The sequence below is a fragment of the Festucalex cinctus genome, chromosome 8, assembly GCF_051991245.1.
Source record: "Festucalex cinctus isolate MCC-2025b chromosome 8, RoL_Fcin_1.0, whole genome shotgun sequence".
NCBI classification, from domain to species: domain Eukaryota; kingdom Metazoa; phylum Chordata; class Actinopteri; order Syngnathiformes; family Syngnathidae; genus Festucalex; species Festucalex cinctus.
The window spans coordinates 28,940,488-28,966,654 of NC_135418.1; the positions used below are offsets into that span (position 1 = coordinate 28,940,488).

The window sequence follows — 26,167 nt, forward strand, 5'->3', positions numbered from 1 at the left end:
CTTTCACAAATGCACACAGCTGAAAGATTTTTTTATTGCCTGCCTTTTAAAGAAAAACCAATCAGATGAATGACAATGAAGAAAATGTGCTTTCTATACATGATTACAACGCAAAAAAATGAGATACACAAGTCATGTTTAAGGCGCTTATGCCACCTTGAGTTGTTCTCACCTGAATGAATGAATGAGAAGCTCCCAGTCGAAAATCATGAACAAGTGTTGTGACAGTTACTTTTTTTTTCTCCCTACTTCACAGTGCAAGACTGCCACCTAGCGGAGGAGGCGGTTCATTGCATGTATCACTTCCTGAAAGTCCTCATTTGACATCAGGGATTCTCAAACTGCGGAGGCATTTTTTTTTTTTTTCCAAAGGACCTCCTCATAATCTTAATGCCAATTAAACATACAGTGGATATCAAAAGTCGACACACCCCTCTTCGAATGTCACATTTTAGTGATATTAAAATATTATATAAAAACAATTTGGACGCTTTTTACACCAGTGTTGTGACCTACAAATAAAGCCTGTCTATCCCAAGTGAAAAAAAAAAAAAACGAGAAAAATAAAGACATACATTAACCCGGTAGCATAAATATGCACACCCTCAAAATAATCCGTCGTTGCATCAATTTTGGCAACTCTTCATTTTTAATCATACAACGTAATTCAGTGCAAAGGTTAATTGTGCATCGACCCAGGCAGTTTGAGAACAACTGATTTGACAGTTTTACAGTAGAGTGCAATATAATGCGCGACTGTGGAGCCTTGACGGGAGTTCAAATTCCTTCTTTCCGTCAGGCCCCAAGGCACATTAAATGCACTTTTGAGTAAGAAATGCATTTTGGGGTGGGGGTGACACGTGACTTCATAAGAACTTCCTAAATCCTGAGTGACACCAAGGCTGGATTTACGCTGCGAGGTTCATGTGACGCAATTTCCATGCATGACTTTGCTCTCAAGTGACACGAAGAGAAATAAACGCGCTAAATCGGATTTCTTCGGATTAGAATCGGACCTTATTCCAAATGTGGATACAAAACAGATTTGTGCCAGATGTCAGCTGACGCGAGTGCAAATAAACATGTTAAAATTACAGTATCATAGACAAATATGTTAATCAAGTAAATTGATGGTACATCCGTTATTAAATACAATACATAAACAATTCAAAAAAGTGGTTGGCATGACTGCCTCACAAGTTTGATTTCTTTGGGAATGAGATCATTGACTCCAGCTTGCCTGTGTAGACTTCGTCAAAACAAAACATTGCTCACAACTCACAGATACGGAGTCACAGGAGTGCCAAAATTAATAGGAAATACAAACAGACAACATCAATCAATATAAAAGAACATTTACAAATGCAGTTCTATAAAGACATTCAATAAAAGAGAATATTTACTAACGCAAACATATAACAGCATTCAATAAAAGACCATTTACAAACATAGACATACAAAGGCATTCAATAAAAGAGAACATTTATCCCTATTAATTTTGCTACTCCTGTGACTCTATAGAATCATAGGAGTGCCAAAATTAATAGGAAATACAACTAGTCAGGCTGGACAATTAGGGGCGGGGCTTTTTTCTTTTCTTTTCCAAAAACCACTTCAGACAGCACTGACAAGCACGCATTCATTTAAAACAAAAGGTCTGCCCAAGGCCATTGTTATGGGCGGGGCATTTGTTTTTTTACGAGACGTGAGGCATTCAAGCGCATGCAATAACAAAACGGAATAAGCAAAAGCCAAATGGGGAAAGCATTAATGTTCTTTTTTTATTGATTATCTTTATATGACTGTTTTTGCAAATGTTCTCTTTTATTGATTGCCTTCATGTGACTACATTTGTAAGTGTTCTCTTTTATTGATTGTCTTTGTATTTCATATTAATTTTGGCACTCCTATGACTTTATGGAGTCACAGGAGTGGCAAAATTAATAGGAATAAATGTTCTCTTTTATTGAATGCCATTGTATGCCTGCATTAGTAATTTATTGAACGTCTTTATATAACTGCATAATATGTAAATGTTCTCCTTTTATTGATTGTTCTCTTTTATTGATTGTGTTTGTATTTCCTATTAATTTTGTAACACAATCGTGTGGAAATGAAATCAACTGATGTGACGACACTGAGGTTCAGGAGCAAAAAAACAACAACAACAAAAAAGCAAGTGGATCATTTCAGTTTGGCTTTCATTCCATGATTATAAGAACAATTCAAATAAACAGTGACTATTTTATTTGAAAGTAAGTTTCAACCAAGCATTTATTATTATTATTATTTTTAGTTTAAAATGTTTTTGTTACATACAGAATTAAAATGTGCTATTTGTGGCTCTTTGTAGAGTTCATAATGATCCTTTTTTTTTTATTCATACAGGTTAAAAAAAAGAAGAAAAAAAACACTATATTCCTCATTTCAGATGTCAAAAAGGTTTTGTGGTTCTGTTTTTTCTTTCTGTGGGTCAAAATGGCTCTGAGCTTTATGAGCTTCACGGTTTTTCATTACTTTGCCACCATCTTGTGGCACCTATACGCAATTACAACTTCCTGTTGTGAGTGGGTCAACTATTTGCGGACTTTCACTATTGACGGGTAGCTCACTGTCAATAAACAGTCTGACAAATAAATACGTGATAGTCAATAAATTGGAATTGGGCACTTGGACCCGCCGTGTAAATCCAGCCAAGTGAAGCCAAATGAACCAAAACGTTTAAAACACTGAAATAAACGTGAATACTTTCCCGTGCCAGTCAAACATTCGCTCACGCTTCCTTACATTCCTTTTTGTTCAGTCCAAAAAAAAAAAAAAAAAAGCGTGCAGGCTCACACGGCGACGTCGGCGTCGGCGGCCGGCGCCTCGTACTTGAAGACCACGCTGAAGAGTTTGCCGCCGAGCCGGTCGGCCAGCCAGGAGTTCTTGATGACGGCCATCTTGAGGCTCTCGCAGCTCAGCGTGGCGTAGTAGTTGGTGTGGATGGCCCGGCCCATCCCCTCGATGATCACCAGGTCCGTGTGACGCTCGCGCACCACCATGGCCAAAACTTTGTCTAGGCGGCTGCGGGTGACAAAAAACAAGTCCGTCACGAGGAAAATTCTTTTGGTCGGCATCGCTACCTTAGATCCAGGCAGGGAGAACTGGAGCCGCTGGGAATCAAGGTCAACCTGTCGTCCCTTAGCCCCGCCCTGAACGAGACGACAAGCTGAGAGATGTCAAAAACGACGAGATTGAGATGACGAGTTTTCGCGACGAAACGGCGTCGCTCACTGAATGACCGGATCCATGGCGGCGATCCTCTCTGTCAGAATCTGCAGCTCGCCGTTCGTGACGTCGTTCAGGGCCGGACCGGAGTTGCTCGCTAGCACCACCTACAGCAAGGAAACGGTCAATTCAAGAGTTGCGAATAAGATGTGATGGAATTTGCTGACAACATTGAAATATGAATGCTTATCTGGGTTTCATAAAATCATGAAGTGCACAGATAGAATTCAATTAAATTCAATAGAATTGAACAGATTTTACTCCATTTTGTGTTTTTGCATTGTTTGTTCGCATTGGGGTAAATAGACGTCACTTACCACTTTTTTTTTTTCTATTTTTGTTACTTATCCACAACATATTTTTATGCTAATCAAAACAGCAGAACACTGTACAAAAAAAGAAATTATGATGATGATGATAATAAAATAATAATAATAATAATAATATTTACCGAAAAAAAAACTGGTAAAGTTTTTTTTCCACTCAGAAATATCTAAGTAAAAAGTTAAAAAAACAGTACAATAAATATAAATAATAATAATAAATAAATAAATAAATAAAAGCTCCTCCAAAGTGGAGGAACAAACCCACAAACTTCAGGTGGGGAGACAGCCACTCTACCACCTGAGCCATGCCATTCCTATTGTGTGTTAGCATATTGATGGTGTCAGATGGAATCCTTGTAGCTCCAAGAGACCCGTTTGGTTTTTGGTTTGATTTTGGACACACCAGCAATGCCGTTTAGTGACAAAAAGCAGGAGTGGCATGGCTCAGGTGGTAGAGTGGCTGTCTCCCAAGTTGAAGGTCTTGGGAGTTCAATCTTAAATGGTTGAGTAACTTTATCTTTTCTTTCTTTTTTAAAAAAAAATAAACTGGTAACATACTCAAATTCTTCTTGTAAAATTTACTAAGAATTTCTGAGTGAAAAAACTTTACTATGCTTTTTTTCTTTACAGATCTCTCGGTCAAATTCAAATAAGGATTCCTGCCATGGATCAAGTCAAGATGTGTGTCGCTCCACAATGTTGTGTGGCCATTTTTTGTTGCAGTTCTCCATCATTTTACTCCATAAAATGATGTGTGAAATATATACTGACGTGAAGGTTTAACATTATCCCAACTAATGCATGTAAATAAAGGCCTGAGTGATTAGGAGGTGTGTCCCAAAATTTTAGTCCGGGTAGCATACATGAGCGGGGCCCCGCCCCGGTCTCGGCCTTACCTCGGTTCCCCGAGCGAGAAGCTCCCTGACAAAAGGCATCACTCCTAGAATGATGTCTACGCCGCTATTATCTACGAAAAACAAGGCACACTTGTGAGGACGCCCCTGTAAGACACAACCAGGATGGATCGCATTCAAGCACTCATTGCCGACCGGGCAGGCGAGCAACAGCAAACAGGACCGAAAAAAAAAAAATGATAACCAGCCGGGTTACGACAAACAATTGACCTTAAGTCTCTGGAGCCACTGGTCGTATGAATCCACGAGCCACGGCCGCTCTAAGGACGAACGAGAAAAAAAAAAAAAAAAAAAGATTAATTTTGATGACGCATGTACGCTTATCTCTCTCTTTTTTTTTTCTTTTTTTTTTTTAATCATATTATTATTACCTTCCAGCTGCCTTTTTGCTTCCTCGAAGCCAAACTCGGGGTCGGATTCCAGGACACTGCACATGAGGAAAAGTAAACAACATTTATAAAGTCCCTCAATAGACACTAGACATTAGGTACCATTTTCAATGGGTAACGATCTCAAGTGTCATCATTAACTAAAACCTAATTAAATGTACAGGCGAGGTTTTAAGTAACATTTTAACATTAGCTCATTTGCTCCCAAAAACGTATAAATCCGTTCTATTTTAAATGGTTTTTGTGTGCCAAAGACGTATTTATATGTTTTTCTTTCTTTTTTTTTTATGCTACATCATACAGAGCGCTTTGATGCAGCCTTTCAACTGCAAAGAACAGTTGCAGAATGGTAGTTATTAGACAAATGGCCAGGAAGTGGCAGCAGAGTATAAGAGATCAACCAGGGCCATGTTGGAAAAAAGCTCAATTACTCAAAATTCGAAGTAGATTTGCGAATAATGCAAATTGCTGCAGAATGGAAACAGATAGAAATATATTTTTTGTTTCCAGATGAAAGAAGAGACTAATATTTTTTTTTGGTAGGTTCCATGTTTTTAAGGCATAGAACACAATATTCTGTGCAGCCTCGCAAAATCAGTCAAAATCCAGTAAAACAGTTGCAAGTGAATGAATTAACGGTCAATGGTCAGTTATAAAACTGCATAAAATCACTTGAAACTCAAATCATCTTTCCCAATGAAATGAATGCAAATGCCATTAATGCGTTCCAGCACCAGATAAAACACCTTCAAAAAAAAATCTAACAAGGTTTAGCACGGTACACTATTCCCAAAAAAACTAATAAAATAAAATAATGTAAAAGCCTAATTTAAACCGTTTGTCCCTCATGATTCCTCCGTTCAAGTCGTCATCGGCAGCGCACTCACTCGGACACGGCCTTGGCTCCCCAGTCGAAGACGTTCCCGGCCAGGACGCCTCGAACCAACGCAAACTGTCTCTGCTCCCATTCCAGCGACTCCAGACACCTGACGGCCTTCCGGTAGTACTTGAGAGCGCCGTCGTTCTCCTTCTGCTTGATCTTGAACGCACGGGCGTGAAACGTGAGCTTGAAAACGCACGGGCGGACGAGAGCAAACGTTTGCGGGAGGACGGGACGAAGCGCAGACCAACCTTGGAGTACGGATCGGGAAAGTTGAACTCGTTTAAACAGTGCTCCCTCGTGTCCAGCAGACTTCGGACCGTCAGCGATCCGTAAGCGCTGGGTGACAAGGAAACATGTCAGCCATGGACAAAAAAAAACAAAAAACAAATATAAGCACATGTAGGGCTGTGCGATTAATTGAAATTCAATTACAATTTCAGTTGTTGCACTCCACAATTAAGGAATAATCGTAAACAAAAATAAAATATTATTACATGGATACTTGACTCATTGAGCCATTTTTAGCAGTAAAAAGTGAATATTTTGTCTATAATTAATTTACATGTACGATTAGTACCTTTAAAAAGTAATTTTTCTACTTGCTGTCGACTGCTGATGACGTCACCTGTGCTGAGGAAGTAGGTAACGACCAATCATGGCTCAGTTTGTTGACCAACCCCAGAAAGCAGGTGATCCCATGATTGGTTGTTACCGACTTCCTTAGTACAGGTGATGTCATCATCAGTTGACAGCAAGTAGAACAATTACTTTTCAAAGGTATTGATTGTACATGAAAAATAAAAGTTTACACATTAATTATAGACAAAATATTAACTTTTTACTGCTGAAAATTGTTCAATGAGTCAAGTATCCCTTTTAATGGTCATTTTGAGTTTAATTATTATTTTTTTTTAACTTTGAAAATAACTCATTTAATAAATCTTGTTTGGTCCAAAAGAAACTTGCATAATTAAAGTGTTTCAATTAAATTTATTTGTCTTAATATTTTTTTTTATTTGCACAAAAAAAAAAAAAAAGTTTGTCCTAATCGTGATTTTAATTATTCCCAAATTAATCATGACCAATATTTTCTTCATAATCGAGCAGCCCTATGCATGTAATACTTACACATGCATGTGCATAAATTAAGTTAACGCTATATCAAAGAGCTTATTTAAAAATAAAAATACAAAAAAAAATTGGGAAAAAAATATTCTTGAAAAAGAATTTTTTAATAACCGTTTTTGAATTGAGGGTGGATTATTTTGTATTATTGTATATTTTAACTCTCGATTTGCTATAATTTAATATAATTATAATATAATTGTCGGTCATCTCAGGAGTGGAGTTTGTGTAAACTTTCTTTAGTCTAACTGAAAATAATAATAATAAAAAATATTTGTAGTTTTATTTTTTGTTTTTTTAAATCAATATTACTGGTAATTGCAAATTTTCCCGATCAATTAGTCAAATACCCATTCTCGTTACTGTTGGAAAAAATGTGTGTTAAGTTAAATTACTCATCCTTGCTTTCTTAATTCTCACATTTATGGTCCATTAATACATTAAATTCAAATTCCAAGGTTCCATTTTACAAACTCCAAATAGTGTGTACTTCTAATGTTTACTAACGAGTCCACACAGAGCATGTAGCATAAAGCTTGAAATTGTCGCAGTCGTATCTTACAAGGGTTGATGTCGCAGGGTCTGCAGCTTGTGTCTGTACTTGTGACGGAATTTCTCGGCCCGCTCCACCGACTCGGCCATGTCAGGCTGGCTGGCCACCGCCCGCTTCACCACCTAAACGGAACAACAACAACAACACGTCGCACGTCCAGATGGCGGTAGTGCGTTGCGTTGTGTTGACGAGCGATGATCTGACCCCGTCGAGGGCCTCCTCGAAGCAGTCCAGCCAATATTCGCGGGCGGGGGCGTCCTCGGTGAGGTCCACCGTGTCCGGGATGTAGGAGGACGGGTCCTGCAGCAGATGGAGATTCACCAGCTGCCTCTCCAGACGGTCCATCTCCAGCATGTCGAACTGGAGAAGGTCAATCAAACGACAGCGTTCCAATTGAAGCCAAATATTTTTGTTTTGAGTATGATGAGAAACATATGCCATGAATCAAAAACGTAAAAATACGTTCCATTTTAAATGTTTTATGAGTGCCAAAGACGTATTTATACATTTTATTTTTGTTTTGTTTTTATGCTAGAGCATACAGAAGGCTTTGATGCAGCCTCTCAACTGCAAAGAACGGTTATAGAAATGGTAGTTATTACACAAACGGCCAGCAGGTGGCAGCAGAGTATAAGAGATCAACCGGAGCCATGTTGGCAAAAAAGCTCATTTGCTCAAAATTCCAAATTGTTTTGTGAATAATGATGAAACTTAGCTATATTCTAATGCTAATTGCTGCAAAACGAAAACAGATAGAAATATACTTTTTTTTCCTGATGAGCTTGTATACAAAATAAAAAAAAATAAAAAAAAAGTGTTGCAAACTTTAGCGACTCATCATGTTAAATTTCTGAACATTCAAAATGTGCATTATCCAAGAGAATTTTTCTTTTCTCAGATTTAATATTTTTGTAGACATTGATGCAAATTAATGCTGGAAGAAAAAACAAAAAAAAACGAAATTGTTTACCCAAAAACACAATGGGGTAATAAATAAATAGACATAGAAATGAAAAATAAATACATAAATCAGATATCAAATTGGCTATTGGATTTTTTTTTTTTTTAGAAAAAAAACAACTAATTAATATAGCAATGCATACCCAAAAAAAAAAAAAAAACAGTAGGCACTAGTATCGCTTTGTTTGGGCCTTCCTGTTTCCTGTCCATAATGAGTCTGTCAGGCCTCTTTTAGAACGTGAGTAGTTTTAAAATTCAAACATTTGCATTACATTAGATTTTGAATTTTGAAACGCGAACCGTCATGCTGCACATAGTATTAGGGGGAGAAAAAAAAAAAAAAGCGACAGATGCAACTTTGTTGTCTCCAAAAACTCAAACCGTGTGCACGAGACGAAGCGCAAGGAGGTGAGTCAGCAGCGTACAAAAAGGCGAGGCCCGGCGGAGGTACTTACGGGAAACTGAAGGTTAAGCGAGACAGAAGAATGTGTGGTGGGGGGGGAAATAAAAAGAAGATGACGATAATGAGGACAGATGTGATTTCATGATCAAGTCAATCAAAGATGACACGTAAAGATTTCAACGAGTGGAAGGAAAGGGGAAGGCGATTGCGGTCGTTTGTTGTTTGCTCACCGTTCCGCTTCGTGCGCGTTGCATGGGATTCATTTCCGGAGAAATACTCATCAGGCCGGAGCTGCCGGCGTAATTCTCACCCCAGCTGTACTGGTTCGGATCTGGAACGCAGATACAGTCTGATTATATACTCTACAATGTGACGAATAATAATAATATAGTCAGGCATATTAATTCATTTGCTCCCAATAACGTATAAATACGTTTTTTAAAATATTCTAAGTGTCCCAAAGACGTATTTATCCGTTTTTTGTTTTTTTTTGTTTTTTTATGCTAGAGCATACAGAAGGCTTTGATGCAGCCTCTCAACTGCAAAGAACGGTTGCAGAAATGGTAGTTATTACACAAACGGCCAGCAGGTGGCAGCAGAGCAAAGGAGATCAACCAGAGCCATGTAGAAAAAAAAGCTCAATTACTTACAATTTTGAATAGATTTGTGAAAACTGATGAAACTTAGCTCTCTTCTAATGCTAATTGGTGCAAAACAGAAACAGATAGAAACATACTTTTTTTTCCTGATGAGAGAAGAGACTTTAATCTTTCTTTTGATAGGTTCCATGCTTTTATAGCAATAGAACACAATATTCTGTGGGCCTTGCAAAATCAGTCAAAATCCAGTAAAACAGCCGGGAGCGAACGGGATTGCGAAATGTGAAAATGGCGGCAAGTGAATGAGTTAAGGAGTAAAGGAGATTGTTTCAAAAATAATACCCGTGTGTTATAAATTCCAAGTATTGCACACAAAAAAAAAGAAAAGTTTTGTGTGAAACTGATCTGTCGGCCTTACTGTCTTCTTCCGCTCCTTTGAGAAAAGCCCCGATGGCTCCCAGATAGCCTTCATGTCGGAGGAACAAGGCCTGCACCTCGCCCTGCGCACATGCACGCAAACGTAAGCCCCACAATTGCGATGTGAATATCTGTCTTCAGGTTTAAAGTCATCATTACCTTGGTGAAGAAGTTGATGCTGTAGGTGATGGTGTGCATGGTGACCGGATGGCCCCGAATGAAGAAGCCTCCGAAGTAGACCCGCGACAGCTGGTGCAGTTTGGCGTACAGGCAGGCCAGCTGCCCGATGTCGTTGCTGATCATGTGCAGCAAACTCTTCGCCATGTCCTCTTTGGAGAACTCTGAAAAAGGCACCGCACGTCAGAGGTACACCCAACCGGACGCTAGTGTTGATTTTATTCACCATTTTTCCATTTAGTCTCAGTTTGAGTCCAATTTCAGTCACGCTTGTTAGTTTTTAAATCACAATTAGTCGACCTCATCCTGTTTTTATTTTGTCAATTTTGAGTCGAATATAAATTTTAGTCTTTATTTTAGTCCAGGAAAATGTAATTTTATTCGTCCAGTTTTAGTCAACTTTGAGTCGGGACACCCATTTTACCACTATTTTTTTGTTAGAAGATTATATTGAACCTTTTCGGATCTAAAACTATTTCACGTCAAATTTTCTCTCATCTTTTTGATGCAAAACAGTGGCTACTATGGCTCCATGCTATGAGCTAGCAAGTTAGCCAGCATTTGTATTATTGTTGGGACGTTATAGCCGTTGGATTAATGCTAAATTATAACTATAATTTCCTTTTTTTTTTTTTTTAACCTTACCGTGAATCCACCTCAGTCCCATGTTTTTGTGCATGTTGCACTTTCTTGCTACAGATTTGAAAGGGGGTGTGTCACATGACAGTGTCACAGACGTGACAGGTTAGCAGAGATAAGATCTTACAAAATCATGTCATTTTCGTCTCGCTTTTGTTGATCAACTAAAATGTCCGTAGATTTTTAGTGCAGTTTTTATGAAGTGAAGGACATTTTCGTCTTGTCTTTATTAGTTGACGAAAATGCAGACTGATTTAGTCCCAGTTATTGTTTATTAATGAGTGTTTTTGTCTAGTCTAGTCTAGTTTTAGTCCGGTAAAAAATGTGTGGTGACGAAATTAACACTAGCGGCCACAACGTTAGGTTACGCGTGCGGCGGAAAATGACGAGCGTGCGCTTCACCTTTGTCAGCCGTGGCGGACTTCCCGAAGCTGCTGGCTATCAAGTCGCCAGTGAGGCCGAGGGAGCCGTAGGATCCGCCGTAAATGTCTTTGACCAGCATGTCCACGTTGGTGTGCTGCCCCTTGGAGGCCAGTTGGAGCAGCTCGTCAAACCTCTGCAAGTAGGACATTTGGGTTTTGAAGCAAATATTGGCACAATAAAAATTGCTAAAAAAAAAAACTTTTTGTGCTGTGGTCCATGCTAGTTATTTTTAGCAGGGTCAAATGTGTGATAATATGCGCACCTCACTAGACCTCTTAAGCCAAGCAGCGTTGTCCAAGTACTTTAGTCCAAATCTTTCATTGTCATGAAATTTGGGTAAGGTGTATTTTATTGTATTTTTTTTTTTAATGAATAAAGGACCTTGATTTAACGTCAAGCTACAGATTGCTACGTTAGCTTAGCTAGGCTGGTTAGCTGCCAAGTTTGTCAATAAATAGCATGTCCTGTTGGTAGGAATCAAATGTTTATGAAAAATAATTTGATTTATATCTTTTGTTGTGAATTTGAGTCCAAATGTTTGATAAGAGGGCGGCACGGTGACCGAGTGGTTAGCACGTCCGCCTCCCAGTTCTGAGGACTCCGGTTCGAGTCCAGGCTCCGGCCTTCCTGGGTGGAGTTTGCATGTTCTCCCCGTGTCCGCGTGGGTCTTCTCCGGGTACTCCGGTCTCCTCCCACATTCCAAAGACATGCATGGCAGGTTAATTGGGCGCTCCAAATTGTCCCGTCGGTGTGCTTGTGCGTATGGATGGTTGTTCGTCTCTGTGTGCCCTGCGATTGGCTGGCAACCAGTCCAGGGTGTCCCAGAGCCAGCTGAGATAGGCGCCAGCAACCCCCGCAACCCTTGTGAGGAATAAGCGGTCAAGAAAATGGATGGATGGATGGATGTTTGATAAGAAAGAGTATTGAGGGTAGAGGCTACCTTAGCTTAGCGAGCTAGCTAGCTAGCCAACGACCTGTTAGCTGCCCTATGTCCATAACCAAAAGTGTCATATCGTGGTATGACCAATTTTTCTGTAGATAAAAAGACTTTAATTTGGTGCATTTGAGGCCATCTGTTTATTGATTTGACAAGTAGTACCGAGTAAAGACGTAGACTGCTATGTTAGCTTAGCTAGACTGGCTAGCTGCTATATGCTGTCACCGGTGATCAAGTTTCATTTTACAATCGTGTGCATAAGAAAATAAATACCTTTGTTTTGGTGAGTAAAGCCCCAAGGCCCCAGAACGTCCCCCCACCTATCGAGCTTCCTCCGATACGCTCAAATTTGTCCTCTGACTCCACCTGTCAGCAGGACAATACAGGAAGTAAATATATGCTGTATGTGTATATTGTGTTCAAACAAATGAATCAATTTTCATTAATTTCATGGCACTTCCATTTTGTCCTCTACTGTCTACTGAAATTGACGTGAAAGTGCCTTCGGGCTCGCATTGCAATGCGAGACCGAAGTCACACGACACTGCAAAATAAGAGTTTGTAAACCTTGACGATGGAGACCCCGGAGCCGATGTTGACGAGCAGGTAGGGGAAGATGTCCGGCTGGGTGGTCTGGAAGCGGAACTCGGAGTCGGCGTGTTTGGCGTACACGAAGGCCTCGTGAGGGATGTTCCTCAGCACAAAGTTGCAGCCCTTGATCAGACACGTCATCTCGTCCTCCTTGTCCACTCTCACAACACAAACAAACACTTTAGCTTTTTTTTTTTTTCATAAAGCTACCACACAATAGAATTCAACCAATAATGGCAAAGATGAGGCGCATAAAACAGGAAACGGCAACATAGTTTTAGCCAAAAAAAAAAAAAAAAGGGGGTTGTAAGCTGTGTCTGTCTTTTTACAAATGAAAAGTCTGAGTGTGTAACAAACAAATTGGGTCATCAATCGACTCACTTGAGTCTCAGTTTCCTCTCCAGCAGTTCTTTGAATTTGTGCGCCCCACCACCCGTGGCCTTGATGACTTTGGTGTCGGTGTTGACCAGGTGGTCTTTGATGAAGTCCAAGCAGGTTTCGATGTAGGCATTTTCAAACTTGATGAAGTGCAGGCGCGCCGTCACCTCCTCTTGAACCGAGATCTCATAAAGTTTGTCGCTGGCCGCCTCCTGGGAGACAAAACAAACGCAAAACGCTAACTTGACTTCTAATACAGTACTATCTTCAAACCATACTTAAAAGATTTAGCCAGAATTAACTTTACCAGTGTAAAACGGTTCCAATAACGAATTGCTCTTTATCGAGCAGTAACGTATACATGAAAAACATTCCCAGGACTTTGCGGGGACGGGGTCAATACGCTAATAAAGTTTGAGGGTGTAAGAAAAAAAAGTTAATTGCCTTGGCGGAGTGGTCGAACGAGCGAACTTTGGCCACTTTGTGCTGAACTGTAGAGTAGTAGGCGAGTTTGGTGAGAGATCCACCTGTCGAGAAGAAGTCACAAGCAGATATTCATGCAACTAGCTGGAGAATTTTCTCAAGTGATTTGAATCGACAAAATCAACAACCCAGCTACTGGCTCCAGATGCAAATCTCCTATCCGCCCTCGGGTTGTTTAGATTACTAAACAAATTGGGCGTGTTTGTGAGTACATTCAAAAGAAGCAGCTGAATGTCACCTGATGAGACCGTTGCCTGTTGTCCCACTGACTTTCACTGATACCCTCGGTCCATGAACGCAACACCACTTGCTATTTTGTTTACATTTTTTTGCCACACAGCGTTAAAGTGAAAGTAAACGTTGACATTTGCATGTACCCAAGTCTATCCTTGAACGCAACACCACTTGCTATTTTGTTTACATTTTTAGCCGCATAGCGTTAAAGGTGAGTAAAACGTTCACGTTTACGGTTACCTATGTCTATGGCGAAGCGCTTGGCGTTCTCCAAGTTGCGGAATATTTCGTCTGGAGGTAGAGTGATGCTTTTATCCATGGTATGGTGACGGCTCGCGACGCCGCCGTCAGCTTGGCTGCATTCCGCCATAGTCGACGGCGTGCTGACGTTGCCAGGCAGGCGTACGTCCGCCGGGCCAATCAGCGAGCACGCACGAGTTGGTGGGCGGGGTCTCAAGAACTGAACGTGAAAATGGTCAACATAAAAATGTGGTGTCAATAATTGATATTGTAGAATAATTTTGTCAGTTAAGTTATAGAATACCTTATTTTAATACTTTTAATGTTTTTTTTTTTTGTTTTTTTGAAAAATTATCCGAGAAAGCATAATTATAAATACCGTACTTCTGTACTGTCAAACACTAGAGGGCGGCAGTGTTTAGCAAGAAATAAGCATATGTGCTCTCACGACAGGTGAGTACCAGAAACGGAAAAAAAATGATGTTGCACATCTATAAATTCGCCATCTGAATTTGATCATGATAATTCACGAAAACAACACAGAGAGTGTACAAAATATAGAATAAGCACAACGCTACAATATCAGACAGAACGGAACGCAAATTAGTCTTAAAAAAAAAAAAAAAAAAAAAAAACGACTGTCAAATCCAAAATCCACCCTGTAAAGAATTTATGCACACTGTAAAAATAAAGTCAAAGCGCAGATTTACTGCTATTAAAACGACATATTGGTTTCCAAAAGAAAAACAGTATATACTTTAAAATAAAAATAAACAAATAAGAAAGAAAGGCAGAAGAAGAAGAAGTAGTTAAGGCCTGCAGGGGGCGCTATCGTCCTGCTATTTGGCGACGCTCACAGGAGAAAAATCCTCTCGTCGGATCATCACAAGAAGGCGCTACTAGTACTTAATAACTAGTGAAAAGCAAGACGTTAACTAGCACAATTTTATAGTGTCACTAATCATACTCGTATAGCACACTGTTGTCATTTCGCTAGCTATAGCCTCACTAGTGACATGAAGTTGTGCTACTAGTTACACGGGTCTTAAACTGACCAGCGGCCACACAAAACAAAACTGCAAATAATGATCACAATCATTAAACATAGTGCAGCTAATCTTGTGGGCGATGCTATTCATATAGATGTAGTTTTTAGTTTGAATCAAATCAATCAATAAATAAATAAATATATAAAAACTTTATTTATCTGCATGACAGTAGCCAAGTCACGTGGTTTTACCCTTTGTGTATGTTCAGCATCATTTAAAAAGGCACAGCACTGAAACATAAGCGTAAATAAACGCATCTGAGTGGTAATAGACCGTCAAGAAAATCTCCCTGTGAAGTGTGCCAAATCCCCCTCAGGGAGGGGAAGGGAGGAGGGGGCGGGGCGCCGGGCTGTGTTTAGGGTGGTCGTAATGTTTTAATTACGCCGCATGCACTGTGACTCGGCGGCTCGAGACGTTCCCACACTCCTCACATGATCGAGCCGGCGCCCGCTCCACGGACATGTGCCTCGTTAAATGCTAATTCGCACTCATTCAGGGGGGAAAGAAGACACAAGCAGACCACCACCCACTTGTGCCTCCCCTCGTCTTCCCTCATCCTTCCTTCATGGCTGATGCTTGATAAAGGAAGAGAGGAATTTGGGTAAATATTTTGGCTGGATGATATTTTAAATAAATAAATACAAACAATTGTCCTTTACAGTATTTGTTTTTTTGCCAATATGAAAAACCAGTTAAATAAATCAGCTATCACCGCGTACAAAAAAGAAGCTCTATTGGGTGACTACAACTGATTTAATCATTTTTATCCCTGTTTGTTTGTTAGTTTGTTTTTACTTTTTTTATGCAAAAAAAATATGACAATATTTAGCGTGGGGATGCAAGCTGATCGAGCACAGTTACAAGAATAAATCATGCATGAATAAATTATATGACACGAAAACAATATTTCGACTAGGTTGCAACCAATATAGATTTTTTTTTTTTTTTTTTAGCTGATTCTGATATTTGGCGGAATTCATTCATTCATTAATTCGACAAGAGAGGGGAATTTTTTTTTTTAAATCTGCTTTTTTTTTTTTTTTTTTTTTTTGCCAATATGAAAAGCCAGTTAATTAAATCAGCCATCTTTGCTTACAAAAGAAAAAGAAAAAAAAATCATGTTTATCTCTGTTCGTTTGTTTTGTTTTTACTTTTTTTGTGCAAAAAAAGATGGCAATATTTTGCCTGATCTAGCACAGTTACAACATGAGTTGAATATGCTCATCGTAGTTGTGTTTGATTTTTTAATTATTTTTTTTTTTGCAGACAGACAATCTTGAAAGTTACTGTCGATATCTAATCGTTCGAGTAATTCGGATGCCCCATCAAATACTTTTCGGGCAGTCGGGTGCAGATGGGAACGTTTTTATATATTAACGTTTAGCTAATGTTGCTGCTCATTTCAAATTTTTTCTTCCTTATGGTGGACTGAATGCCTGAATCAGGTGGATGCCATGCAGGCCCCTCTGCACGCCACTGTCGAAGGTTTGACTGCATGTGAAATATTGTGATTTTTAGCTTGTAATTTTCAAGTCCATATCACAGCACATTTGGTTGAAACCGGCTTGAATATTACAACATGTATTCATGTCATTTGACTGATTTGTTTTCATCTTGCATTAGCTGCCAGATGTTGACCTCTGACCTATTTTGTGAGTCCCATATAAACCTAATTTACTTCCTTACTATCACCTCATAAAACAATTATAAAGTGTATAGAAAATAGTGCTAATATTGTGATATTTTTTTCTTTTTCTTGGTTGTATTTTTTAGCCATTTCCAGAAAACGATTGCCAAGCAAAAGCGTACGAAAGTACGTGTCGGCTGGGAATGTGGATTATAATGAACGATCCGCTTGACGTAAACATCTAAAGAGGCCCGCAAACCCCCCCCCCATTTTGTCCTGATGGTGGGGGGGGGGGATCTGTGAGTCTCTCTCCACGGCTTTCCCACACTGGCTTTCCATTCAGCGCACTTGTGCGGGACAAAAGAAGTGTGTCTGCTTGCACATCACATTTGATGACACACAGACTCACTTTACAGCTTCACAGCCACCGCCGCTCCTCAATGGCGACGCCCCCAACCCCCGTTTTTTGTTCTTTTTCTTTTTTTTGTTCTAGGGCCGGCAGGAACTCAGACGTGCACGGGATTCCCAGGACTCGGCCAGCATTCCCGCCGACTGTTTACGCCGGCCGTATTCATCCCCCCCCTCGTTAACCATAAAAGAGACGCCCGTCACTCACTGTTGTTTTATCGTATAATCGTGTGTGAGAAATGACTTTTTATTGCGTGTGGCAGACTATTGCAAGGAAAAGTGTTATTTCAGCAACTGGACACGTCAATCTCAGTTTGTCAATGAATTAATTAATCGGGTCGGACTAGACTAGGGATTGGCAACCAATACAGGATTGATTGATTGATTGATGATGGCATTTTTTTTTTTTTTTACTTGGTCTGAGGAAATATTCTAATATTTTGAGATAGGATATTTGAGTTTTCTTAAGCTGTAAGCCATAATCAGCAATATTAAAATAATAAAAGGCTTGCAATATTTCAGTTGATTTGTAATGAATCCAGAATGTATGACATTTTTGCGTATTTAATTCCATTACAGAAAATAATGGACTTTATCATGATATTTTAATTTTCTGAAACAGTCTTGTATGTGGTGAGAAACTATCCAATGTAGTTCTGCATTATTCTAATTTAAAAAAAAACAAAAAACAAAAACAGGACAATTTGGGAATAATTCAAAATTTCCACAGGGGCAAAAAAAAAAATAATTCCATTGAAATAAATGAGACATTTTATAAATTCAGCTCATCTGTACACATTTTCCAACCGATTCAAACCTTCCAACTTACAAAAAAAAAGAAAGAAAAAGAAAAAGCACAAAATTTATCACATGTTGGGAAACAATTTTCCTCATTCCCCAAATTCCAACTTCGAGCCATTCCAACATGAGAAGGCAGAAAAAAAAAAAAAAACTAATTAGTGGAGACATTTGACATAATTAGCGCCTCCCTCCAAATTTCTTAACTCATTTGCTCCCAAAAACGTATAAATACGTTCTATTTTAAATATTACCATGGTCCCAAAAACGTATTTATAGGTTTTATTATTTCTTTATTTATTTTTAATACATGCTCCAACATACAGAAATCTTTGATGCAGCCCCTGAACTGAAAAGAACGCTTGAAGCAACGGTAGTTATTCACAAAAACGGCCAGCAGGTGGCAGGAGAGTATGAGATCAACCAAGGCCGTGTTGCAACAATCTTTTTTTCCCCCCACTGTTTTAAACAGATTTGTGAATAATAATGAAACTTAGCTATATTGTAATGCTAATTGCTGCATAACAGAAACTGATACAAATATACTTTTAATTACCTGATGAAAAAAAAAGAGATTAATCTTTCTTTTGGTCGGTTCCATCATATTTTTATCGCAATAGAACTGTGAAATATTCTGTGGGCCTTGCGAAAATCAGTCAAAATCCAGTAAAACGTTTACTATTCCACATTTTTTTTTTGGTGTGACAACGTCAACGTATATTAACTCATTTGCTCCCAAAGACGTATTTATACGTTTTTTTTTTAATGTTTTTTTTTTCATGCTAGAGCATACAGAAGGCTTTGATGCAGCCTCTAAACTGAAGAAAACGCTTGAAGCAATGGTAGTTATTACAAAAAAAGCCAGCAGCTGGCAGCAGAGTATAAGAGATCAAACAGAGCCATGTTGCAAAAAACTCTTTTCCCCACTGTTTTAAACAAAATTGTGATGAAACTTAGCTATATTCTAATGCCAATTGCTGCAAAACGGAAACAGATAGAAATGTACTTTTTTTCCTGATGAAAGAAGAGATGCTAATTTTTCTTTTGGTAGATTCCATGTTTTATAGCAATAGAATACAAATACTCTGTGGGCCTTGCAAAAGCAGTCAAAATCCAGTAAAGGGGTTTGCATCAGTGAAAATGGGTGGGAGTGAATGAGTTAATAAGTATATTATGGGTAACATGTTATTTCAGTTCAGCATCCATCCATTTTCTATTCCGGGATTTGATAGCAAGCCGGGGGGGGGGGGGGGGGGGGGGGCACGCTACTGACATGAACCCGGAACCCACAACTGTGAGATGTGATTTCCACTCACTTTTTACAGTATGTTCACTCAATCTAATTGCGGTCGAGAAGCGTGCCTGCCTTGCTCAAAGCCTTTGATGGCAGCAGATGTGCACTCTTCGGGATCGCCGCTTTCCCACATTCACACAGGGCTCAGGAAGACCCCCACTTATGACCCCCCAAACACCCTGTCCAGATGCTCCCCTGAGACTTAACTATTGTCTCCCCCGTGCTGCTCTCTGATTGGCTGCCAAGTGTGAGAAAGTCCAGAGGCCCGCACCGACATGAAGAGGCGGGACTATAAATAGGATGCACGGAGGCAGGAGAGAGCACATCGTGCATGGACAGCGCCACACATCCCAGACATGGCACCCGTGATCTCTCTGCAAGACTCTCACGTGAATCTCACACATAAGGTATGTTCATCGTCATCGTCTTATGAAGAACAGCTTTGCACCTATCTTGGCTACCGTCGTTTGTTCAGTGTAATTGACAGTTTTAAGGACAACAAGTTTGGATGCAACCTTTATTATTTTTTTTAACCGTCTGCTTTTTAAACATTTATTTCTGTCCAATTGTATAACACGTGTAATTCGAGTGTCGTTTGACATTATTGGATACTTGGCTCAGAGGAATATACAGGAGGTGCAAAAGTACGTCGGTATACAGTTGGAGAAAAGAGAATACACGTGTAATAGCTAAAATAAAATACAAAAAAAAAATAAACGGGAGAATTACATTCATTTTCTTTTTTTTTTAATTAAAATAATTATTTCATTTATTGTAAAAATAAATAAATAAAACAAATTACATCAAAATAACAGGAAAAATACATTAATTTTCATAAAAAAATTCAAATTAAAACCAGTAAAAAATATATTTATTTGTAATAGTTATTGTACATGTTGCTTTCTATTTAAAAAAAATAATAATTGTATACCCACTTTTGGAACACCTCCCTCTAAATTAAAAAATACATTTAAAAATCCCTAATTAAATAATAATAATGATAATAATAAAATAAAATAAAAACAGGGAGGAAATTACATTCATTTTCTTCAGTTTTTCCCCCCAATTAAAATACTTATTTTATTGAAAAATAAAAATACAATTTAAATCTAAATAACAGGAAAAATACACTATTTTTCATTTCAAAAGCAGTAGAAAATTATTTTTTTAAGTTATTGTACACGTCTTCTTTCTTTTTTCAAAAATAATTGTATACCTACTTTTGCAACACCTCCCTTTAAAAAAAAAAATTGAAATAAAAAAATCATTATAATTGAAAAAAAATAAACAGATTTTTTTTTTTTTTATTATTAAATAAAGGCTAATTGTTTTGCACCCTCTATCTCCTTTTAACAAACACTTAACTTGCGGATACTCACCAAATACATTCCTCCTGTATTTGAATGTTGTTTAACACTGCGGCAGCCTACTCGGAAAAGTGGTTTTGAAACTTCCTCGTTCTTGTTTCCAGATTCGAAAACCTCTTGTGGAGAAGTTACGGCGAGAGCGAATCAACAGCAGCATCGAGCAGCTCAAGACTCTGCTGGCCCCGGAGTTCCTCCAGCAGCAGCCCGACTCCAAGATGGAGAAGGCCGACGTGCTGGAGATGACCGTCTGCTTCCTCCGGCGGCTCCAGTCGCTCCGCCGCGGCTACGCCAAGTGCGCCAGGGAGGCGGCACAATTCCTGTCCGAGGAGCGAGCCGGCCAAACGCGCTACTTGGGCCAACAACTGCCGACTTCCGGTGAGGAGAAGCTGAGAGCGGACGACGACGACGACGACGACGACGACTCGTCGTCGTCTCCTCTCGGCAAGGAAGAGAGCTCGGCCAACAGCGCCCCCTGGAGGCCCTGGTAGAGCGTCACAAGTTGGGATCAAGTTCAACTCGCCTTTTGTGAAGGCTGACGTGTTGTTGTGCTGACACAACTTTTCGCATTGTTGTTCTTTTTGTTGAAAAAAAAAAAGAGAAAAGACTCCTGTTCTTTGTATTCAAGGGTTTATGTTTGTAGTTTAATCGAATGATTCCCATATTGGGAGTGCATCGACTGTACATCGTTGAATGGTGTATTTGTATATTTCCCTCTATGAAGGAGCAATGATCATACATGTTGAACATGTTTCCGATTCTCGTGCGTGTTTTTGGATGCGCGCTGCATCCGAATGGCAAACACACCTTCAGTGTTAGGTGTCAAAATGAATGTATTGCTTTCAAACCAAGGCATTCGCATTAAAGCAATCATGAAAAAACAACACCTATGTTTCTATTGTGATTTATTTATTGATTTTTTGACTGATTTTGCAAGGCCCACAGAATATTGTGTTCTATTGCTATAAAAATATGGAACCAACCAAAACAAAGATAAGAGTCTCTTCTTTCATCAGGAAAAAAAAAAGTATGTTTGTATCTGTTTCCGTTTAGCAGCAATTAGCATTAGAATGGCTAATCATTGTTCACAAAGCTGTTTAAAAAAAAACACTTGTTGCCACCTGCTGGCCGTTTTGTGTAACAACTACCATTGCTTTAAGCGACCTCTTCAGATCAGAAGCTGCATCAAACCCTTCTGTATGCTACAGCACAGAAAAACAAAAAAATGTATAAATAAATTTTTGGGAGTGAAGGACAAAGTATATTAAAAAAAACGTATTTATATGTTTTTGGGGTTGAATGAGTTAATAAACCAAATAATTTGCTCAATACATTAGAAATAGCTTTTAGTCAGATGTAGTTGCTGCTGAATCGTCAAAATTGCACTTTTTTTTTTTTCGGAGGGGAGCTTTTATTTGTTATTGTCTTATTTGTTGATATGGGGAAAAACAATAACAATCAGAAAAAAAGATTTTTATTAGTGGATTAAATGGAACATTATGAAATGAATGCAAGCCCGGGGAGAACATACGCCAATAAGGGAGTGGGAGGGGCTAAGCCAAGATTTGAACCCGGTACCACACCACTGTGCTAACCACGAATGCAAATGTGTGCTCAGTTTTGAAAAGGGAAATACAAGCAACAACGGTCAAGCATTTGAGTCATTTCCCACCTAAATGCGGTGAAGTCACCACACTTGTCACTTGGCTACCAAATGATTTTCCATGTACTTATTTATGTTATTATCTCATTCAAACCCAAAATATGTTTTTTCAATACTTTGTTCTTCACTCCCAAAAACGTATTTATACATTTTTTTCTATTTTTTTTTTTATACTAGAGCATACAGAAGGCTTTGATGCAGCTTCTGACCTACAGAGGGCGCTTAAGCGCAATGTCAGTTATTACACAAAGGGCCAGCAGGTGGAAGCCGAGTATTAGAGATCAGCCATGCTCTTTTTGCCAGTGTTTTCAACAGGAATTTTGAATAACTATGAAACTTAAGCTATATTCTAATGCTAATTGCTACAAAACAGAAACAGATAGAAATATACTTTTTTTTTTGGTAGGTTCCATGTTTTTATATCAATATTCTGTGGGCCTTGCAAAATCTGCCAAAATCCAGTAAAACAGCTGGCTGCGAGTGAATGTGTTGAAATAAGCATTATTTTTACGTTTATTTTTTTAAATTATTATTATTATTATTGTTATTTTTTTTTTTTTATGTTTTCTGGCTTTTCAAGACATGCTGTTTTTTTTGTACGTTTTATTTTGTATTTCCCATTTTGATTATGGGCTCGCTCGCATTGTGACCTTCTCGACAGCACATATCGCCTCACAGTTCTGAGGTTCTGGGTTCGAATCTCGACCCTTGCTTTCCTTTTGTGGTTCTTGCATTTTCTCCAGGTACTCTGACTTCCTCCCACAATCCCCAAATCCCACGTGAGCTTTTACTGGAGGACTTTGAATGGGTGTCAACGTGTTTCAACGGACAAAATGAAACAAGTGAGGCGCAAATACATTGTGCATGATTTATTCTTTTCATTTAAAAAAAAAATGTATTAAAACGAAACAGAACTGAAAGCATACAACATATGCATAACGTCAAATAATAGCAGAGCCCCTTTTAAAGAAAATAAAAGGTATATATCATGCGGGTACGGCCTTGAAACAAGGCAGGATGTATGTGGAAAATGCGCCAGGCCGCATTTTTACATAGTTTAGTTTGGCTAAGCACATTCTTAAAAAAAAGATTGCAGCCTTAAAAAAAAAATGAAAATAACAGAGTGGTTGCAAAGAAACACAACCATAAGACACTTTGTGTGCATGGGGGGGAGGAAATAGCAGCAAAGTCATCAAAGTTCCACCACCAAACAGCCTCTCCACCTCCAAAAACGTCTTCAGCGACGAGTCTCTGCGGAGCGAATTATCGGCGAGACGCTAGCAGCAAAGCGGCGCCAGGTCCTCGTCGGCGTCGGGGAAAAGTCGCAGGAGTTGGCGGGCGGGTTTGGAGTAACCCCGGTGGGAAAGCGGCGCCCGCCGCAGCGTCAGGAAGCACTTGGCCTTCTCCACAAGCTCGGCCAGCGGCAGGCCGCGCTGCGGTACCAGCTCCTCCAGCAGGGTGCGCAGTTTCTCCACGCCGCCGCTGCATTTCCTCTCCAGCGTGTGCAGCTTGCACCTGAAGACGAGAAGACGAGATGTTCATTCGTGTCACGTGCGGTCACATTTGGAGCGATGCGTTGTACAGAAACATAAAAAATAATCAGAATTAAGAACAATCCAATTTTCTATATTATGTGTTCACTAAACCTAGAAAAATAAAGGAACCAAATTATTAGAAACAACTGGAACTACAACTCGACTGTTCCTAATATTTTGGAGCCCTTATTTTGCCAAGGTCAAATTATTAGGAACAGCATCCCTTGAGAGACAAATTTTCAAATTTAATTTGAATTTGCTACACCCACTAATAGCAGTTTCTACTATTTTAGGTATTTTATTTAATTCCAAATATTAGGAACAACTTTCATTTCGGTGCCAAAACAACTGTTCCTAATATTTTGACCCACCCGTGTCCCTAAATAATGAAACAAATATTAGGAACGGTCATCAGTCTGATGTAGTTCCTTATTTAGCCTCGCAAAAATGGTAATAAATTGCAACCGTTCTTAATATTTTTTACCCACTTACATAACTCTTTGACCGCATAAAAATGTTTAATAACAATTAGTAAAAATCACGATGTATGCCGCCATAAATGTAAATAAATAAATAAATGTAAATAAAATAAATTTATTTATTTATTTTTAATTAACGGGCAGTGCAACATCTAAGTGCAGCGCTGCCTGGTCAATAGGTTGTGGAATCAAAAACACTCTAACTATGGCCAGCAGATGGCAGCACTGTATCTCTTTTCAATGGGCTGCCGGTGCATGAAATTAGAATGAAACATGACGAGATCTGACGAAATCTGATGAAATAGAACGTTTGAGGATGATGCGAATGATCAAAGCCTTTTGGTCAAAATGGTTATTCATAATCATAATATTTTAGTTTCGATTTAAGCTGTTCCTAATATTTTGGGCTTCCAATGTAGTTAAGGGAATGAAACGCCAGCATTCCGATTCAATTGTGGATGTTCCTAATATTTTGACCCTCACATTGCTAATCAAGGAAACCAAAAATATTGGGAATATTAATAATTAAACTACACACGAGTGTCCCTAAGAGTGACTCACCTAAAGAGCTGCTCCTTGACGCTGTCCTGAAGTTGGAGGTCCGCGTACAGAGACATGACGATGACGTGTGACGCTTTGGGGTCCAAACGAGCGCGAGCGAGACGTGCCGGTCGAGCCTGCGAGCGCGTCTCATTTTATGCTCGCCGGCGGCCAATCAGAGGAGGCCGGCGTGCTGCGCGACAATGGCGCCAACGGCGTGTCAGACGGAGCAGGTGGGCCGCTCGGCGCGGTTCACGCAAGGTCGGTGGGAAAATGTTCACGAGCAAAACCGCCGACGCCCCCTCCGTGAGACCCCCCCCAGTGGACAGATGAGGCCCGAGCGTGAGACGTAAACGTGCGACTGAGTCTCACGTGAAAACATTCAGGGAAAATATATATGAAATATGAACGTGTCCGTTCATGAAATAGCAATCAAATAAATGACAGCGCTACCTTTCATCCGTCATCTTCCGTATCGCATATCTTCTACGCTTGTGCCGATTGTTGCCATGGTAACGCAGCCCCGTGTGCGTCTTAAGGCCGTCGCGTGTTTCCCACGAGCGCCGGGCAGATGGCGGCTGAGTCAAGGGACACCCCCCCCCTCACCTCGCCCCCGGCCGGGGCCTGGGAATCCGGCCGAGGCTTTTGTGGGAGTAGACACACTTCTATTGTGCGGGCCGCCTTTCAACCGGTGTGGGAAGTCGTGTGGCACTAAGGCTCCCAGATCCCGGCGTGGAAGGGGTGGGGGGGCACGAGGGGGATCAGGGGATGGCACTTGGGCATGTCCATTGTCCAGTCATGTGCTTTAAAGATGAACTTCTGCACAGATGGAGCAGACATTGACAACCACAATGAGAACTGTTTGCAACATGTACAATGTTATTGCATTATACTGACATTTATAATGTTTTCTTTATAATAAATATAAAATAATAAAATTATTTAAGAACTAGTAATGTGCATACTTTTGTTGCGACTCACACAGAGCTTACATGATTTGTTTGGAACAGTTTTTATGCTCCCATTTTTAATCCTGTAAAATTACATTACAATTACATGGCAAAACAAGGGGAAATACATGAATAAAAATTATATATATATTAAGATAAGCATCTATAAGATTTACTTGCTTCATTTATACAGTACTACAGAGGCAAAAAAAAAAAAAAGGACACTGAAATGACAGGTAATGAAATTATGACTATGAACGTCACTGTGCGCATGCGCAAAATAGGAATGAATCGATACTTCCGAGTTAGCTTAGCACTGCTACCTCGAATATGTCATATTAGAACAATGAAAGTACAGAGTCTTACCAGCTGTCACCTTGAAGTTACAAGCAAGGTCAATACTAAAAATAAAAACAATAAAAAATGATGACTTTATGTAAAAACGGTAGTGTTTTGCCAGTTAGCACGATTCCACTAGCCTCGACAGTTTCTGCGTTGTGTGCGTCTGTTTTTACGTTC

The 26,167-nt window shown here is 39.5% G+C and overlaps 2 protein-coding genes across 4 annotated transcripts; one reads left to right on the plus strand and one right to left on the minus strand.

Annotated features, from left to right (window-relative positions):
* Nucleotides 1-14: 14 nt before the first annotated feature.
* Nucleotides 15-26,167, minus strand: pank4 (pantothenate kinase 4 (inactive)). Of its 3 annotated transcripts, XM_077529080.1 has the most exons (21): nucleotides 26,015-26,167; nucleotides 25,152-25,517; nucleotides 13,942-14,161; nucleotides 13,429-13,511; nucleotides 12,988-13,196; nucleotides 12,583-12,766; nucleotides 12,289-12,381; nucleotides 11,058-11,211; nucleotides 9,999-10,180; nucleotides 9,841-9,922; nucleotides 9,054-9,154; nucleotides 7,665-7,820; nucleotides 7,470-7,582; nucleotides 6,031-6,118; nucleotides 5,787-5,938; nucleotides 4,882-4,937; nucleotides 4,721-4,770; nucleotides 4,493-4,597; nucleotides 3,277-3,377; nucleotides 3,126-3,194; nucleotides 15-3,066 (listed from the first exon to the last, which is right to left on the minus strand). In XM_077529080.1, exons 3-21 carry the CDS (start codon nucleotides 14,069-14,071, stop codon nucleotides 2,835-2,837), a joined length of 2,340 nt encoding a protein of 779 aa, XP_077385206.1. In that variant the 5' UTR covers nucleotides 14,072-14,161; nucleotides 25,152-25,517; nucleotides 26,015-26,167; the 3' UTR covers nucleotides 15-2,834. The 3 variants fall into 3 exon arrangements, with proteins under 3 accessions (XP_077385206.1, XP_077385207.1, XP_077385205.1); XM_077529081.1 differs by lacking the exon at nucleotides 13,942-14,161; XM_077529079.1 differs by lacking the exons at nucleotides 25,152-25,517; nucleotides 26,015-26,167 and adding an exon at nucleotides 20,497-20,933.
* On the plus strand, nucleotides 19,263-21,333 carry LOC144023517 (transcription factor HES-5-like). The gene is made up of 2 exons (XM_077529084.1): nucleotides 19,263-19,524; nucleotides 20,589-21,333. Exons 1-2 carry the CDS (start codon nucleotides 19,474-19,476, stop codon nucleotides 20,970-20,972), a joined length of 435 nt encoding a protein of 144 aa, XP_077385210.1. The 5' UTR covers nucleotides 19,263-19,473; the 3' UTR covers nucleotides 20,973-21,333.